This window comes from Canis lupus, chromosome 3 (genome assembly GCF_011100685.1).
Source record: "Canis lupus familiaris isolate Mischka breed German Shepherd chromosome 3, alternate assembly UU_Cfam_GSD_1.0, whole genome shotgun sequence".
Lineage (NCBI taxonomy): Eukaryota > Metazoa > Chordata > Mammalia > Carnivora > Canidae > Canis > Canis lupus.
This window is the reverse complement of record NC_049224.1, coordinates 74,933,683-74,951,765: the sequence shown is the minus strand read 5'-3', so window position 1 is coordinate 74,951,765 and position 18,083 is coordinate 74,933,683. Positions and strand designations below refer to the sequence as shown.

General features: G+C 42.1%; 1 protein-coding gene across 1 annotated transcript in view; it reads left to right on the top strand.

Moving 5' to 3' along the window:
• The window catches only part of PGM2 (phosphoglucomutase 2), a 38,378-nt gene that overhangs the window by 3,456 nt on the left and 16,839 nt on the right, over positions 1–18,083 (top strand). Inside the window, exons 2-8 of the mRNA XM_038533505.1 lie at positions 959–1,126; positions 6,494–6,600; positions 9,526–9,610; positions 11,249–11,332; positions 11,458–11,651; positions 15,270–15,459; positions 16,395–16,492. Coding sequence (XP_038389433.1) covers positions 959–1,126; positions 6,494–6,600; positions 9,526–9,610; positions 11,249–11,332; positions 11,458–11,651; positions 15,270–15,459; positions 16,395–16,492 — 926 coding nt within the window. The remainder of the gene's footprint in view (positions 1–958; positions 1,127–6,493; positions 6,601–9,525; positions 9,611–11,248; positions 11,333–11,457; positions 11,652–15,269; positions 15,460–16,394; positions 16,493–18,083) is intronic.

Here is an 18,083-nt window from a genome sequence, read left to right as displayed (position 1 = left end):
GAAAGAATTGCACACATTAGAATCACCACAAGAGTAAGGTTTTGATATAAATTGTATAATCTCAGGGCACCTGGGTGGCTCAGTGGTTGAGTGTCTGCCTTTGGCTCAGGTTGTGATCCTGGGGTCCTGGGATCAAGTCCCTGCATCGGGCTGACTGCATGGAGCCTGCTTATCCGTATGCCTGTGTCTCTGCCTCTCTCTCTCTCTCTGTCTCTCATAAATAAATAAAGTCTTTAAAAAAAATTTTTAAATAAAGGATAGGACTCAGGAACAGCCAAATGAAAGGGCTGCTTAGGGAAAGGTATGTGGGAAGGGGTACAGAGCTTCCTTGCTCTCTCTATGTATCTATACCCCCAAACACCCAAGTGTTCACCACTTGGAAGGTCTCTGACTCCAGTTGAGGGTTTTTGTGGGGGGGGTTCTGTTTCCCCAGGTGGGACTGAATCACTGGCTACAGGTGAGTGAACTCAACCTCCAGGTATCAAATCAGGAACTAAGTCTCCTGGCAACCAGCCCTGTGTTCCACCTCTATTAGCATAAACTCAGGTTTGGCTCCAAGGGGTTTGTTATAAACAGCAGAAGATGTTCTTACCCTTCCCACTCTGGAAATTCCAATGGTTTTAGAAGCTCTGTTCTGGGAGCCAGGGACAAAGACGAAATATATATTTCATATTGTATCACAATATCATGGGTTATAATTAAAAAATTGAATCACCTGAAACTACTGTAAGATTGTGTATCGGCTATACTTCAATTAAAAAAAAAACCACCGTACCTCATATTTCAAATTTCAACATCATCAGAAAACTGAAAAGCCATATGTATAGGGCTTTTCAAATATATACACTTTTCCCCTAGGTTAAATTATTGTGAGTTTTTTTTTTTTTTTTATATATTTCAGATTTTTTATTCTGTTATTCAGCTGGCTGTATCTGTTGTATACATTTCTGTTTCACAGAATCCTTTAACTTCGGAGTCAGTGAAACAACTAATTGCAGACGGTAACAAAGAAGAACTAGAAAAATGCTTTGGAGCTCGGATGGAGTTCGGGACAGCTGGCCTTCGAGCTGCTATGGGAACAGGAATTTCTCATATGAATGACTTGACCATCATCCAGACTACACAGGTACCACACTTTTATATTTCTTGGTTATTCTTAACATACTCCCAGCATTACAGGGTAAACTGAGGAATGTTAAAAATTGTAAGCATTTATTTGAGCAAAAACCTGTTTGAATCGGGCAGTGCCCAACTGGAAGTGGTTAGAAGCACCCCACTCCCAGGAGCTGGGAGAAGGACTTACAGGAAAGAGGCAGAAGTGAAGCAAGGAAATTAATAGATCGGCTATAGCTCAAGCAGTTGCCTTATTTGGGAAAGTCTCACTGGCTGTCCTTAGGTTTTATTTATTTATTTTAAAGATTTTATTTATTTATTCGTGAGAGACACACAGGCAGAGACAGAGGCAGAGGGAGAAGCAGGTCCCATGCAGGGAGCCCAATGCAGGATTCGATCCTGGGATCCCAGGATTACGCTCTGGCCAAAGGCAGCGGCTCAACCGCTGAGCCACCCAGGGATCCCCTGTCCTTAGGTTTTAATTTCTTAACCTGCCAGCATTTACAGGCTTGGGTTTTGGTTTGCTTCTATAGGGTACCTGGGCATTAAAGCCTCCTCCGTCTAATGGCATCCTTGTCTAATTAATATAACCCTGGGCTCCTTTTGTATTTGAGGGATCTAAATTGTTTTAATTATATTAATTATACCCAGGTCTTGTGGGTTTGCCAAGGCACAGGGAGTCACACATTTACTCGGTAAAGTAAGACTTGTCCAGTGGGTAAAAATGGTACTTGTTTCAAAATTCATAGAGCTTGTCTTCCTTCCTTCCTTCCTTCCTCCCTCTCCCTTTCTTCCCTTCTTTCTACAGAGATTTATTGAATGCCTACCAAGTGCCAGGCTTTGAAGATACAATAACTAAAACAGATTCCCTCATGAAACTGTCATTCCAGTGCAAATCCACCAGCTAAGCTGACACCTTTTATGGTCTTAGAATTTTGCAATGGTGGTACAGATGCAAGCATTGAAAAGCTTTCCTAGGGACACCTGGGTGGCTCAGCGGTTGAGCGTCTGCCTTCGGCCCAGGGCGTAATCCTGTTTCCCGGGATTGAGTCCCACATCGGGCTCCCTGCATGGAGCCTGCTTCTCTTCCCTCTCCCTGTGTCTCTGCCTCTCTTTCTGTGTCTCTTATGAATCAATAAATAAAATCTTAAAAATAAAAAAAAGAAAGGAAGAGAAAAGAAAAGAAAAGAAAAGAAAAGAAAAGAAAAGAAAAGAAAAGAAAAAAAGAAAGAGAGAAAAGCTTTTCCAACTGCCAGAATGACCAGGAGCTAATGCTATTTCATCTTACTGTATAGTACAGGTGGAAATTATTGCTGAGTTCCTTTGCCTTCATTTGGGAATTTTACTGTCAGTCTACACCCAACTTCTAGGAATAGAGGTGAAACCTTTCTGCCATGGAGGATCTGGAGTTTTGTTTATGGAGGAAATGAATAGGTTATTCTGTTTCTTCAACTACTTAGGCTTGTTTAAAATGAAGGCCACTTTAATTGGGGGAATAGTCTAGAAAAATTGACTTATGATAATTATGTGTACCTTACATGTAGATCCTGGCATAAAAGACAGACTCGGGCATGTTCCAGTGAAACCCTAATAAGGAAGTCTTGCATAAGGGTATGGGGTTGCCATGGGAACCTTGGCTACAAATTCCTGTTCAGCAATAGGGCTCCCTGAGATCTTTTTGGAGGGAAGGCTTAGAGTAGAGTGAGCCCGGGAAACCTGTTCTAGTCTTTGGATAGCATGGAATTGTGCCACTGCGTAAGGTCACCCTCTGCTCCAGGTAATAGGGCTGTATAACACATCACCCAAAACATATGGTTTAAAAACACACACACACACATTTATTTTGCTCACAAATCTATAGGTAGAGTTCAGGGGCGACAGCTCATCTCTGCAGGACTTGGCATCACCTGAGCCAGCTGGAATCACCTGAAAGCTCATTCACAGGCATGTCTGCAGTTACTGCTGCCTTTTGGCTGAGATCTTAGCTGGAGCTGGAACACTCCGTGTGGCCTGGGCTTCCTTACAGTATGGCTGGGAGAGCAGCCAGTGAGAGCAGCCAGAGAGTGTGTGCAGGTGGAAGCTGTATTGACTTTTATGACCTAACCTTGAAAGTCACACGAATTCACTTACTTCCATCGTATTCTGTGCAGTAAAATGACTCAATAAAATCGTTCCTGCTCAAGGAGAGGGCACATAGACACCCACCTCTCGATAGACAAATGTCACTGTCTCATTAGAGGAGTACAGGGAATTAGGTATATTCGCCTGGCTATCTTTGGAAAATCCAGTGGGTGACATCTCCTATTAGGCTTAATTGTTAGTGGATTCTAAGGGATTCTAGATGAACCCAGAACCTTTTCTCCTATCTTCATTTGCATCCAGTTTGTAGGTGTGCTGAAATCTATCCGCAGGGAACGCCTGGGTGGCTCAACAGTTGAGCGGCTGCCTTCCACTCAGGGTGTGGTCCTGGAGCCCCAGGATCGAGTCCCACGTCAGGCTCCCCCACAGGGAACCAGCTTCTCCCTCCATCTATGTATGTCTCTGTGTCTCTCATGAATAAATGAAAGAAAGAAAGAAAGAAAGAAAGAAAGAAAGAAAGAAAGAAAGAAAGAAAGAAAGAAAGAAAGAAAGAAAAGGAAGAAAGGAAGAAAAGAAAAGAAAAGAAAAGAAAAGAAAAGAAAAGAAAAGAAAAGAAAAGAAAAGAAAAGAAAAGAAAATCTATCCGTGGAAGGGTCTTAGGCCCTATCTCGTACATCTCCCCTAGGGGAATTGGCCTCTTCTGGGAGTAGACCTTGTGATAGTTAAGAATCCTATAAAACTAAAATGAGTTGGTCCTTTAAAGGTCAACTGACTCCAACCAGCCACTCCTTGTGATAATTTCCTGTATAGCCCCCACGACTTCCAAGTGATTATCCAGCCTACGCTGGGACACTCACAATAGGAGACACAGATCTTAAGAGTTAGGGCAGTTCTATGAGGTCGGCAGGTACATTTTTGAAGTCTTAGGAGTGGTTTAAAAACCAGAGAAAGAGTCTCCCAAGACAAACCACCCAGGCTTCCATGGGTGGCTTCCTTGGGTGCTGTCACCTGAGAAGAGCGAGCTGGCTTTCTCTGGGGTCTAGGCAGCTGTGCTGGTCTTCTCCAGGGTGGACTCTTCTCCTAATGGTGCCACCAAATTCATCTGGTTGGACTTAAGCGGATATATGTGAATCATAAACATCCCCATGGGAAACAGGATAAAGACTGGAGGGAAATTTCTGTATTGTTTGCCTCGTTGCTAGAGGTTATGATTTCCTCTAAGGTTACTTCACCAGGCCATGGCACGTCGAGGGTGGAACACTCACTGTCTCCTGAAATAGCCATTGTGTCTTTGGATTGTTCTCATTAAAAAAGGGTTTGGGGGCACCTAGGTGACTCAGACTCTTGATTTCTGCTCAGCTCATGATCTCAGGGTGGTGAGATCGAGCTCCGTGTTGGGCTCCACGCTGGGCATGGAACCTGCTTAAGATTCTTTTCTTTCTTCAGCTTTTACGTATTGGTCATAGCTTGAGCTTTTGAAGCCAAAGTTCATTTTTTGTGTCCTGTAATGACATTTCAATTCTGTAAACCTCCCTCAGCCCACATTGAGTCTTTTCTCCAGAGCAAACATCCCCTCTTCCTTTAGCCATTTTTTCAGGCTTCCAGTCTCTCCTGGCCCCAGAGGTTTTTAGAGAAGTTTGGTGGTGTGAGAATTCGGGACTAAGACCGAGTAGACCGAGTGTTCTTTGTGTCCTCGAACACTGGGGCTGGGGAGAGGCTGCTGTCCATGGTGTAAGCCTTAGAGGCATTCAGAGACTTTCTAGAAAACCCACAAAACCAGTGCACATGTGTCCTTGCTTCCCTGTATCACTCAACCTCAGAAGGCATTCTCGGTTGGCACTGCTCTGGCAACAAAGCTGTGAAGGATCTCCTCTACCAAAAGTAAGAGTCATACTTATTTTTTTAAAGATTTCCTTTAAGGGCAGGAGGAAAAAAAAGGACATTCTTCAGTCAAAGTGAAGTCAGTAATATTACCCAGTTGCCAGAGGTCTCTTTGTTCTGTAAGAAAAACCTCTTTCGTCCAGTGATATAAACCTGTTGAATTCAGAGTTCACTGTTTTTCTGATCTTAATGAGTCTGATTGATGTGAGGTTACCGTTCACACTGAGATACAGGAACTGTGTGTTCCATCAGCAGGTGGTAATAGCCCACACTCTGCACAGTCTTTACATGTATAATTGGCTGAGCTGTGTAGTTGGACTGATAAGTCCTCCATAAAAGCTCAGCCTGCTGGAAAACAAGATCCCAGGTTGAATGGGGTTAGATCAGATAATTCTCAAAAACTTATAAAACATATTAAGTTTCAGGACTCCTGGGTGGCTCAGTGGTTGAGCATCTGCCTTCGGCCCAGGGTGTGATCCTGGAGTCCCAGGATCGAGTCCCAAATCAGGCTCCCTGCTTCTCCCTCTGCCTGTGTCTCTGCCTCTCTCTCTCTTTCCCTCTCTCTCTCTCTCTATCTTTCTCTCTCTCATGAATAAATAAATAAAATCTTTAAAAAAAAATTAAGTTTCTTTGACCGGCTGATTGAACAGAACAGGGAACAGTGTCTGAAACACCTCCTTTTCCTCACTCAGACACTTTAGAACTAGTGTGAAGGGAGGAATAATGGCTTCAAAGGAAAGTAATAAAAATAATGCTCATAACAGCAGACAAATAGTACTTAGTTGGCGTTCGATTGGCAGCACTCCGCAAGTTTTACTTAAGCCTCAGAACAGCCCTTTGAGGTAGGTACTATTGTTTTGCTGTTTTACAAAACAGGAAATTGAGGCACCAAGTGATGAAGGGATTTGTTATTTGCTGGTAGGTGCTAGAGTGGAGTGTGAGCCCACGGATTCATGTGCTCTTAACCCTTGCACTGTCCCACCTCTAACGAGACCCAGGTAGGAACCAGGCTCTGCTCTTCCTGTGTGTGGGCAAGCCCCTCTGAGCCTTAGCTTTCCCATCTGTAAAATGGGACTCCTTGGGCAGCCCGGGTTGCTCAGTGGTTAGCGCCGCCTTCAGCCCAGGGTGTGACCCTGGAGTCTCAGGATCGAGTCCCATGTCAGGCTCCCTGCATGCAGCCTGCTTCTCTCTCTGCCTGTGCCTCTGCCTCTCTCTCTCTGTCTCTCTGACTCTCTCAGGAATAAATAAAATATTTTTTTTAAAAATGGGACTCCTTGGTAAAGATCTGGGAGTTACTGATGATAGATACTAAGTGTCTAGCACAGTGCATATATATATATATATAGGTAGACAATAAGTAAATAAAGCTGTTATTTTCTTATTGTTCAGTTTGTTTAATTATCCATGGGATTTTTTTTAGGGATTTTGCAGATACCTGGAAAAACAATTCAGTGATCTGAAGCAAAGAGGTGTTGTGATTAGCTTTGATGCCCGAGCTCATCCACCCAGTGGCGGCAACAGCAGAAGGTATTTAAAGATACTTAAGAACCCATTTTTTTTGTAGTGTGTTTCGTAGTTTTAATTCTTAATTGCTTCACCTACATTTGCCAGCTACATTGCTTACCTAGAAAAAGGATGAGTACACTCTGTTTGCAACTTTCACGAATTCTGATTTTACTCTTGGGTTAAGGGAATGAAATTATTTAGACAATTTAGAATTTAAGGTCTGCCTAAAAGACTTTTTTTTTTTTTTTTTTTTTCAAAATGGCAACATTGGGCGGCCTGGGTGGCTCAGCGGTTTAGCGCTGCCTTCAGCCCAGAGCGTGATCCTGGAGACCTGGGATCAAGTCCCACATCGGGCTCCCTGCATGGGGCCTGCTTCTCCCTCTGCCTGTGTCTCTGCCTCTCTCTCTCTCTCTCTCCCTGTCTGTCTCTCATGAATAAATAAATAAAATCTTTATTTAAAAAATGGCAACATTATTTCTCCCTCTTGTTTTCTTCCATTTGTCATTTTTTTCTTCCACTATTTGTAAGCCATCTGAGCTCCTTCCCATTCTTGAACACCTGTTTTCAGCTACAGTCTTGTATGATTTCCAAACCATTGGTACTCTCATGTAGCCACAGGCAGACGATGATGCAGAGGACAATGATGAGGACAGTAACAACAATTACTTGCGTGCTGGATATGAACCAGGCCCCAGGTATTTACTCATTAAATTCGCACAATAGCTTATGAAGTGTCTACTCTTACCTCTGTCATCCAAGATCATGAAGTGAGAGAAGGCGCCGCAGTTTCAGCATAAAGAAGCTGACATCAGTGGTCAGCAAACTTTATTTCCAAAGAGTAACTAGTAAACATCTTACTCATTGCGGGCTGTACAGTCTATCACAGCTACTCAAGTCTGGCACGGAGCACGAGCACAGCCATAGTAATACATACCGAATGGGCGTGTGGCGTTCCAGTAAAATTTTATTTACAAGTGGACTGTAGGTTGCCACCCCCTGCTCTTAATCCTGTTACAGGACCCTCTTTTTCACTTGAGCACTTCCCCTATTATGATGAATTCTTTGTCACTCCAGAGTAGAGTTTAAGAGTTTCTTAGATTGGAAGAATATATAAATATTTAACATTAATGAAAAGTCTCATTGCCTTTACAGTGCAGGATGAGTTCATAGAGTCCTATTCTTTGCCCCTGAAGAGCTCCTTATCTAAGAGAGAAGCATTGATGAGAACTAATGTGTAGCTCCAGGGAAGGGAATATGGCCAGGGCATAAGATTAGATGACATTAGCCCCTAGACTGAGCTCAGAATCACGTAAGATTTTCACTTTTTTTTTTTTAAGATTTTTATTTATTTTTATTTACGTATTTATTTATTTATTTAGAGGTAAAGCGTGAGTGAGATGGGGTGGGGGAGGGACACAGGGAGAGAGAGAACCTCAAGCAGACTCCGCATTGAGTGCAGAGCCTGACACAGGGCTCGATCCCAGGACTCTCAGGTCATGACCTGAGCCAAGATCAAGAGTTGAACGCTCAACCCACTGAGCCACCCAGGTGTCCCCAATGAGATTTTTTGCTCTTAAGCTACAAGCCCAAAACCGTGACTTTAGTCAACAAAGCAAGAGAGAAGCTGTCACTCTTCATTTATAAGAGAGGGATGTAGTATAAACCAGAATGTCAGTTTGTCAGTTCTCAGTGAATTTACAGTAAGAATTACGTCAAAAGCATGCTTTACTGGCCCCGGGGGCAGGCACATCGTCCAGCCAGAGCATGCCCAGTGCATTTGTGTGCCTGCTGGGCTTCTGAAATTGCTTCTTTTTAGGCTCACTCTCCTGCTTCTGCTAGACACATCCTTCAGATGTGTTCACATTGTCAATGAAGGTATGAATATTTCTTACTCTGGCCTTGGAGCTATAGCATTTCCTTAAAGTAACTGCTATTTGAGTTTATGGTTCAAGTCTCAAGTGTTGTTTTTGTTTTGTTCTTTTTTTTTTTTTTAAGATTTTATTCATTTATTCATGAGAGAAACAGAGAGAGGCAGAGACATAGTTCGGAGGGAGAAGCAGGCTCCCTGCGGGGAGACCGAGTGGATCTCGATCCCAGGACCCTGGGATTACAACCTGAGCTGAAGGCAGACGCTCAAACACTGAGCCACCCAGGCGTCCTACAGATCTCAGAATTTGATGGGGTGGAGTGGAGCTCAAGGTTGCTCTCTGTCACCTACAACCTGCAAGACGATTAGAGATAGTAGCATAAGTATTAAACCACTAGATGGTCAAACATTTGTGATAAGTAAATGGAATCTTCTTAAAGAGTTAGAAATGATTGCAGTTGAAAGATTTTATGCAACGAACTGTTGAACTGTTTATTCTTTGGTCTTCCAATTTTAAGTATCTGGTGGGGAACTTAAACACATAAACAGTAACTGTGAAACATATGCAGAGAACACATTGAATCTTTCCTGTGCTAATTTGTAACTTAGTTTGTATATATAATGTATATATTGAGTGTCTCCCTTGCTTCTCTGCCTCTCTCTCTCTCTCTCTGTGACTATCATAAATAAATAAAAATTAAAAAAAAAAAAAAAAAAAGAAAGCCCCTTTAAAGTGAGCCGGAGGGACGCCTGGGTGGCTCAGCGGTTGAGTGTCTGCCTTGGGCTCAGGTTGTGGTCCCCAGGTCCTGGGATCAGGTTCTGCATCAGGCTCCCTGCAGGGAGCCCGCTGTGTGACTGACTGACTGACAATGGGACAACTTGTCTGGCTTTTCTTGGCTTTAGTCCCATTTCTGTAAAATAAAGGGGTGTGACAAGATGACTCCCGAGATTCCCCCAACTTGAATGTTCTATGCCAGTGGAAATAAAATGAACCTGAAGGTGTCAGGCATTCATTTCCTTTTTCACCATCATCCATAGTCCTGACAACCCTACTCTCCTTTCTCCCCCCACATGTCCAGATTTGCCCGCCTTGCTGCAACCACATTTATCACTCAAGGGATTCCTGTGTACCTCTTTTCTGGTATAACCCCAACCCCCTTTGTGGTAAGTAATCCTTTCTGTTTATAATTTTCTATCACAGGATCAGGGATGGCAGGTGGTTGCATTTTACGGTCTTCAGTGCTACTGGGATTTAGGTATTTATATGACAGAAGAGCCCCCGTGGCATTTATCAGGCATTCTCTCACCTCTCTGGGTATGTTTTCTCCACATCTTTAAAATATTTCTCTGGTGTTCAACTCCCAATACATCAGAGCTAATTTTCTTCTAAGCGCAAATTTCCATTCAAAGAATATTTTAGCTAGTTAGCAAAATGTCTTTTGTTTGTTGACTGTGTTTCCATTTGGTTTGTATTTCTTTTTCTTGCTGGCACAGTTGGAAACTTCTGGGGTCTAAATCTGAATTCGCCCCAAACCATGCCTTACCCTGAATATTTTTGACAGGTTGGTGTACCAGCTTTTCATACAAATGTTTTGTTTTACATACTATTCATGACCAGGACATGAAGTATGTTTGGCATATTTTAGCAAGACTTTTTTTTTTTTTTTTTTTGGATGAAATCCTTAATGTAGCAGAACCTAAAGAAAAAGACAATAGGAGCTATAACAACTGTTGTTTTTAAGTAGATAGAACTTTTAAGAACAGGGCCAGATGCTGAGAATATATGTTTTCAGAAATTAAGTCAAAAACGTGAGTAGAATGCAGTTCCTTACGTCAAGTGGAGAAGAGAGGGGATAAATACACAGGCCAGCCCCGTAGTTTGGTGCTTACTGGCTCTAGGGCACTGACAGGTAGATGTACCACCTCCCAGGTTGTAAATAACCCAGCAGACATGCAAGGTCACGTCCAAACGTAGCTCAGCTTTCATTGTTTGATGGAAAAACTGCAGTGCATTCAAGCATCCTTGGTCTTCTGTACTATGTAAGTGTTACTGCTATTATTTTTCTGTCAAACATAAATTATATGAGTGTCTCATGATCCTTTTCCCCATGCTATGGAGTAGTTCTACCCTTTTCTTTGGGGGATATAAAATAAGTCCTAAAGGGACAAATGACCACAGAGATTCTTGGAGGAGGGCAGATGGTTAGAGTCTCAAGCCCCCTGTGTGTAGTAAATCCCACGTAGGGCCAGAGGGAGGATAAGCCCACCCCTCTCCCCACCTGGGGAAGTAGTCTTGCAAACCATGGGAGCTGAGTGGAAATACAAGAGAGGGATTTCTAACCCTGGAGTGGGACATAGGTGAGCAAGCTCTTGGAACATTCCATTCCTTCAACCTTGCCCTACATTGTTCCTAAAAGTGAATGGGAAAGAAGGGAAAGTCGTTGGAGGGAAGAAACAGAATCCATAAGCTTCTGTCCCAAGCAGAAGGCTTAAAAGAATGTGAAATGGAGGATTAGACCTTCGTATTTGAACAGATTTCTAGTTCTACCAAGTGGAAGATAGAATGAGAGGAAGGCACCAAGAAAAATATCACCTGTCTCATCGGTGCACGGCCCAGAATTTTGAGCAGTCATCTAAGGGTCATTGTATCCTTGGGTGTGTGGCGCAAAATTATGGCATGACACCTTATGATGTTTATCTGTTATGTTTATTAAAAGAGAATGAATTGATACGGTCTACAGTAAACACACTCAGTGTATCTGATTTTTTGCTTACCACCGCTCTTCTTTCCTGCCCTTACAGCCCTACACAGTGTCGCATCTGAAACTTTGTGCTGGAATCATGATAACTGCCTCCCACAATCCAAAGCAGGATAATGGGTACAAGGTACTCTGCTTTTTCTCTTGACACCTCTGTCCTTCTGCAGGCATCCTGTACATTTACCAGGGTAGGCACAGAGGCTTTGTTTGCATTCACCCTAAGCCATCTGGGTATGTTCCTGCGTTCCCCAGGTCTACTGGGACAACGGAGCTCAGATCACCTCTCCTCATGACAAAGGGATTTCTCGAGCTATCGAAGAAAATCTAGAGCCGTGGCCTCAAGCTTGGGACGATTCTTTAATTAATGGCAGTCCACTCCTTCATGACCCAAGTGCTTCCATCAATAAGAGCTACTTTGAAGACCTTAAAAAATACTGTTTTCACAGGTAAATGGATTGTAAACTCACTTCACGTGAGTTAAAATAATGTGATTCAGCCAAATTCTATCAGTTTTCTTTAAACTTTTCTCTCCAGTCACTACGTATAGGGTAGCTGTGTGTGATTTGAGAGACCATAGGTCAGGGTCAGCAATTTTCCTTGAAAGAACAGGTAATAAATATTTTTGGCTCTATGAGCCACTATTTTACAACTACCCAACTCTGCTCTGGTAGTAGGAAAGCAGCTATAGATGATACATAAATGAATGAACGCAAACATAGGTTCAAAAAAATTGTTATTGACAAAAGCAGGTGGCCGGCATATTGGCCATAGTTTGCTGACCTGTGTTGTAGAATCACACGCACATGCACATGCACATGAGAGTGTGTTCGCATATATGTATGTAAAAAAAAAAAAAAAAAAAGCTTGCTGAAAGGTGGCAAAAGGAAACACTGATTTTTTTTTTTTTATCTTTCCAGAAATTTTCTGTGCATGTGCTAGCACATTATGTGTCATATGCTTCAGAACCATAAATAGAAATATAGCGTGCAAGTCGTTTGTTCTATACCCTCTTTCCCCAGTTAATTTGCCATGGATACCTTCTATGTGGTAACAGATCCCAGTCACGGTCCCTATTAGCTGTGACTCTTGCTGCAATGGGTGCTGTACCCATTTCTTTAACCCAGCGACGCACGTTTGGATACATCCAGTTAGCATGCTGTGGGTCCTGCCACCCCCGACTGTCCCCCAGCAAGAAACCACTGATTTCAAAGAAGCCAATTTCTAGGTTGTCTCTAATACTGTAATTGTTGGACCACTGGGAGTGGAGGCTCCAGTGTAGAGTGCAAAACCCTAGCTGTACCTGAAGGGAGTGGCCGTCCTAGGGGGTGCGTAGTTACCAGGTGCAAGTGGAGGTCCAGACTTGCCAGATCACCTGACTCATTCTCCCCAAGAGAGATGAGAAACTTAAATTTTCTCCATGAAATCTCCTAATTTTTAAACATCAGGGACCATTTCGTAAATGGTGTATACACCGAACAAAGCACACCTATGCGACTGTGCCTTCTTTCTGGCCCGCTGATTGAATTTCACGAAGACCAGAGTTTCTATTTGTTTGCTACTCCACTGAGGCCCAGCAGCAACGTGCCTGATGCAAAATTCCTTGAGTACTTGGCACGGGCGTGCGTGCATGTGGATCCATAAGATGCATTTCTGGCAGAAGCACTGTACATGCATGCAGAGTTGGCAATGATTAGTAAATTGCTCTCCACACGTGTCATGCTAGCTGATGTTCCCACCAACACAGTCATAACAGTATCAAATACAATGATGTCATACGTCAAGTGTGTCATAACTATATGATCCACACATCCGGCCCCTACTGAGTATTATCAAGTTTCTTATTTTGTTAGAGGGAAGTAATATCTTACTTTATCTGGATCCTTTAAGTATGAATAAGCTGCTTTTTTCATATTTACTTAACCTATATTTGCGTATTTATTCATTTTTTGCATTTGTGAAACCTCTTTGCTTTATAGGAAACAACTCTTCATTTATTTCAAGTATTGTTTTCCCTCCTGTTGTCACCTTTGGGCTTTTTTATTTAAACTTTTTTTTAAGATTTTATTTATTTATTCATGAGAGAGAGAGAGAGAGAGGCAGAGACACAGGCAGAGGGAGAAGCAGGCTCCATGCAGGGAGCCCGACGTAGGACTCGATCCCCGCATCTCCAGGACCGGGTCCTGGGGTGAAGGCAGTGCTAAACCACTGAACCACCCGGGCTGCCCATTATTTAAACTTTTTGATGAACTCATTAAAGATGGATGATGTCTATCAGTCTTTTAATTTATGAGTGAGTGAGGTTTTTTTGTGTTATACTTTCTGTACACCAAGATTATTTTTTTAAAAGTCCCCTTGAAAAAAAATAATAAAATAAAATAAAATAAAAGTCCCCCTTGTTTTTTTCCTAGGACTTGCATATTTACATGTTATGTTTAAATCTTCTCAGTCATAGTGGTTTTTAATTTTGTGTGAGACATGAAGTAGGAAAGCAACTTTTTTTTAAGTTTTGCAGTTATAGCAACACACTAAATTGAATCTACCTTTTTTGACTAATTGGAAATATCGCCTTTATAAAATAATTCCTAACATGGATTGAGTGCTCCAGCTTCTATATAGGCCTTTACTTGTACTGATTAATTTAATCTCATTTTAATCCTCATAGTTATGCTAAGGGTAGATTCTGGTATTAGCATTTCATAAATGAGAAATGAGAAAACTATGACACAGAGAAGTTAGGTCAATAACCAATAGTCATACAGTTTATAAGTGGCAGGACTCTAGGATTTAAATTCAGAGTCTGTCTTCAAAGCATGTTAACCATGAAGCCATTACACCTTCTCATATATATTTTCCATTTCAAACTTCGTGATCCCGGAGACCCGGGATCAAGTCCCATGTCGGGCTCCCTACAGGGAGCCTGCTTCTCTCTCTGCCTGTGTCTCTGCCTCTCTCTCTCTGTGTCTTTATGAATAAATAAAATCTTAAAAAAAAAAAAAATACTTGATCAACTTCTTTCTCTCTATTCTGTTCCTTTAATCTGCCTTTTTACATCTAGTTCTACACCGTCCTGGTTGTGATAGCTATACACTTCACTTTAATATCTGAGTGATTTTTTTCCAGATTTGTTCTCACTAGTCTTACATATTTACTTTTCCAGATGCACTTTATTTCCTATTTTAAGAGAAGACCATGTGCATTCATTCACCTTCCAAAGAAATGGGTTAGGTTAAGACAATAACCCAAGATTCTAGTGGTTAGAACCCTGGAATCTTTCTCAGTCTTATTTTTCCCTTCCTCTGACTTTTACTTTTGTCATTCTGTTTTAATTCCCCGACCCCAGGTAGTTTGACAAACAGGATTGCTACTTGACAAAGATAAAAACTTTTTTTTTATACATCCATGTATGAGGTGTTCCATCACATTTTGTAAAAAGGGACATTTTGAAAATCATTTTGAAGCTAGTAGAGAGTATTGGGAGCCAGGACTCAGGCATGGCCATGGGCAGGCACCACGGGCAGCTGGGAGTCTCTCTTGGAATGTGAAGGTGGACCGTTCTATTTTTTTTTTAATAAAGGGTTTTTATTTTAAGATTTATTTATTATAGACATAGAGAAAGAGAGAGGCAGAGACACAGGAGGAGGGAGAAGCAGGCTCCATGCTGGAAGCCCGATGTGGGACTCGATCCCGGGACTCCAGGATCACACCCTGGGCCAAAGGCAGGCACTAAACCTCTGAGCCACCCAGGGATCCTCTGGACCGTTCCTTAATCTGCTTCTAGATGTGAAAGCTATCTCATGAAACAAACTCTGAAAGTAATCAGATAACTACAGAGTAAAATTTAAAATCTGAATATGTTGGGGGGAGGGTGCATACTTGGGTAAGAATGAGTAAGTTTTGCTTCTTTTTTTAAATGGAGTTAGTCAGTTGTCTTGTACACTCTAATCACATGGATTTCTTCCTTTCTTACAAATCTGGTCCCTTGATAGCAAAGCTTCTAGTTTTGCAAGCCATATTTGCATCTTTTATCTATATTCTATCCTTTTCTGTGGTGTGTTTCATTCCAGGAGTGTGAACCGGGAGACTAAGGTGAAGTTTGTGCATACATCTGTCCACGGCGTGGGCCATGACTTTGTGCAGTCGGCTTTCAAGGCTTTTGACTTTGTTCCTCCCGAGGCTGTTCCCGAACAGAAAGATCCTGATCCTGAGTTCCCAACAGTGAAATACCCAAATCCTGAGGAGGGGAAAGGTGTCTTGGTAACCTACTCTTTTTTGTTCTAGAACTTACCTATTATATCCAGAATTCTTACTATCGAGTATAATAACTTTGTATGTGTTTCCATTGTGCTGAATAAAAAACCCAGCCTCATCATCTGAGAGATTTATGTGTATTAGTCATCCATTTCTTATAGAAACTTGCAAAATACACGTCTTAGCATCAGGACGTGAGAGCTGATACTGAAATGTTTTAAATTGAATTAAATTTAAATTGAGTTTATTTTGCTTTCTTAATGTTAAAAAGGAACAGTAACAGAATGAATATTTATCACATGATTTTTATTCCTTAATTTTTATTCCTTAATTTTTCTAATATGAAATAATGCTACTTAAATTATGGTCCCTTTAACCTTTTTAAAGGTTAGGGTAACAAAGATATTCAGAGAAGGGCGCCTGGGTGGCTCAGTCGGTTAAGCGGCTGCATTTGACTCAGGTCATGATCTCAGTGTCATGGGACTGAGTTCCTCGTCCCTGCTTAGCAGGGAGTCTGCTTCTCCCTTTCCCTCTGCCTCTCCCCTCTGGCTTGTGCTTTCTTTCTCACTCACTCTCTCTCAAATAAATTTTAAAAATCTTTTAAAAAAACAACAGCAGTGATATTCAGAGAGTCCATTTATTTTGGTTTGTTTTTGAGGTTGATCACTTGACAAGGCCTAGAAATACCAGTCTCACCACATGCACGCTATCAGATGTGGGGTGAATCCCATGGGCAGGTGTGGATCACGTGGGATGTTCCCATTACATCACCTCTGGATTAGGAAGTAATAGGTGACCGGCCAAGACCAGCTCCAGAAATAAAATCCAGCCTTCATTTGGGGAAAGTTCTTTTAGTTCTTAAGGAACTGAATGTGTTTTAAAGACTATAATATGATCAATTCTTGACTAAAGTAATCTTTTATTTTCCTACTCTTTTTCAGACTTTATCTTTTGCCTTGGCTGACAAAACCAAGGCCAAAATCGTTTTAGCGAATGATCCGGATGCTGATAGACTTGCTGTGGCGGAAAAGCAAGACAGGTGCAGTTGATCATGATTACCTTTCTGATAGAAAACATAACGGGGTGACATCTTCAGCAGTAAAATGTTCCTGGGGCGACTGGACCTGTTTGGAAATATTTACCATTTATTGTCCCACAAGTCATCCCTGAACCTCCTGTCACTGAACCTCTAACATACAGCAAAACGCTGTTCTGGGGGCCAGCATAATTAATGCAGAGTAAACCAGACCAGGATGGACCTGGAATTGAAATTACTATTGATCTTGTCTCATTTCGTCATTGATTTTATTATAATTAATGACTCAGTCCCTAATGCTGGCAAGTACTGTGTTTGGTGCTAGCTTTACAGATCAGTATTTGCTTCCAGGAAACGTTAGATTTAGGTTGAATGGACCAGAGAGGAATAGCAGTGGAGTACCCAGTGTTTAAGACAAGTTTGACCATAAGTGGAATAGGACATAAGTGGAGAGAAAAGATAGATGAAAGACAGGCAAGGTCCACACAGTTTTGGGTGTCAGACAGCACATGTGATGTTTTGTGAGCAGTGGGGTGCTGCCAAAGGATTAAGGTTTTATTTATCTATTATTTATTTTAAGTTTTTTGAGAGAGAGAGTGAGCAAGGGGCCGAAGGACAAAGGGAGAGAGAGAAGCTAAAGCCAACTCCGGGCCAGCTCGAGCCCCACGTAGGCTTCAGTCTTATCACTGAGATCATGACCTGAGCCAAAATCAAGAGTTGGATGCTCAACTGACTGAGCCACTGCCACAGAGGATTAGGGTTTTAGATAATGGTCGGACAGATTCAATTCTATTTTTTTTTAAGATTTTTTTTTTTTTTATTTGGGGGAGAGAGAGAGGCAGCATAAAAGTGGGGGAGGGGCAGACGGAGAGGGAAAAGCAGACCCCCCACTGAGCAGTGAGCCTGATGTGGGGCTCGATTCCAGAACTTGGAGATCATGACCTGAACTGAAGGCAGATGCTTAACCAACTGAGCCACTCAGGTGCCCCCAAACAGGTACAATTCTAATCATTTTCTAGAAAGTTAAGCTAGGGTGATGCATGTTGAAACATGAGATGTCCTAGCCACCCAGATTACGAAGAAGAGAGTGAATCCCATGTCTGTTCTCTGGTATCCTCATCGTTTTAGTATGAACTTGCTCTTGAGGCAGGCTAGGCTATTGCCTCCCTGAAACCTCAATACTGACCAGACTGAAAATTGAGATATGCAGACTGTTATCCTGGGGTAGGATAGGGTGTGTGGGATCTTGCCAGCATATGTCTATCATCTTTAAAACCAAAGCCTTGGGACACCTGGGTGGCTCAGCAGTTGAGCGTCTGCCTTTGGCTGGGGTCCTGGGATCAAGTCCCGCATCAGGCTCCCTGCAGGGAGCCAGTTTCTCCCTCTGCCTATGTCTCTGCCTTTCTCTCTGTGTCTCACATGAATGACTAAATAAAATCTTAATAAATACATACATACATACATACATAATAAAACCAAAGCCTTTGCCAAAGACAATTGAAAGCTTCATGTAGCTTCGCTCTTCAAAGATGGGAGGTTTGTCTAAGCAAACTGGTTGAGACAGAGCTACTACTCAAATGTTTGTGAAGTGACA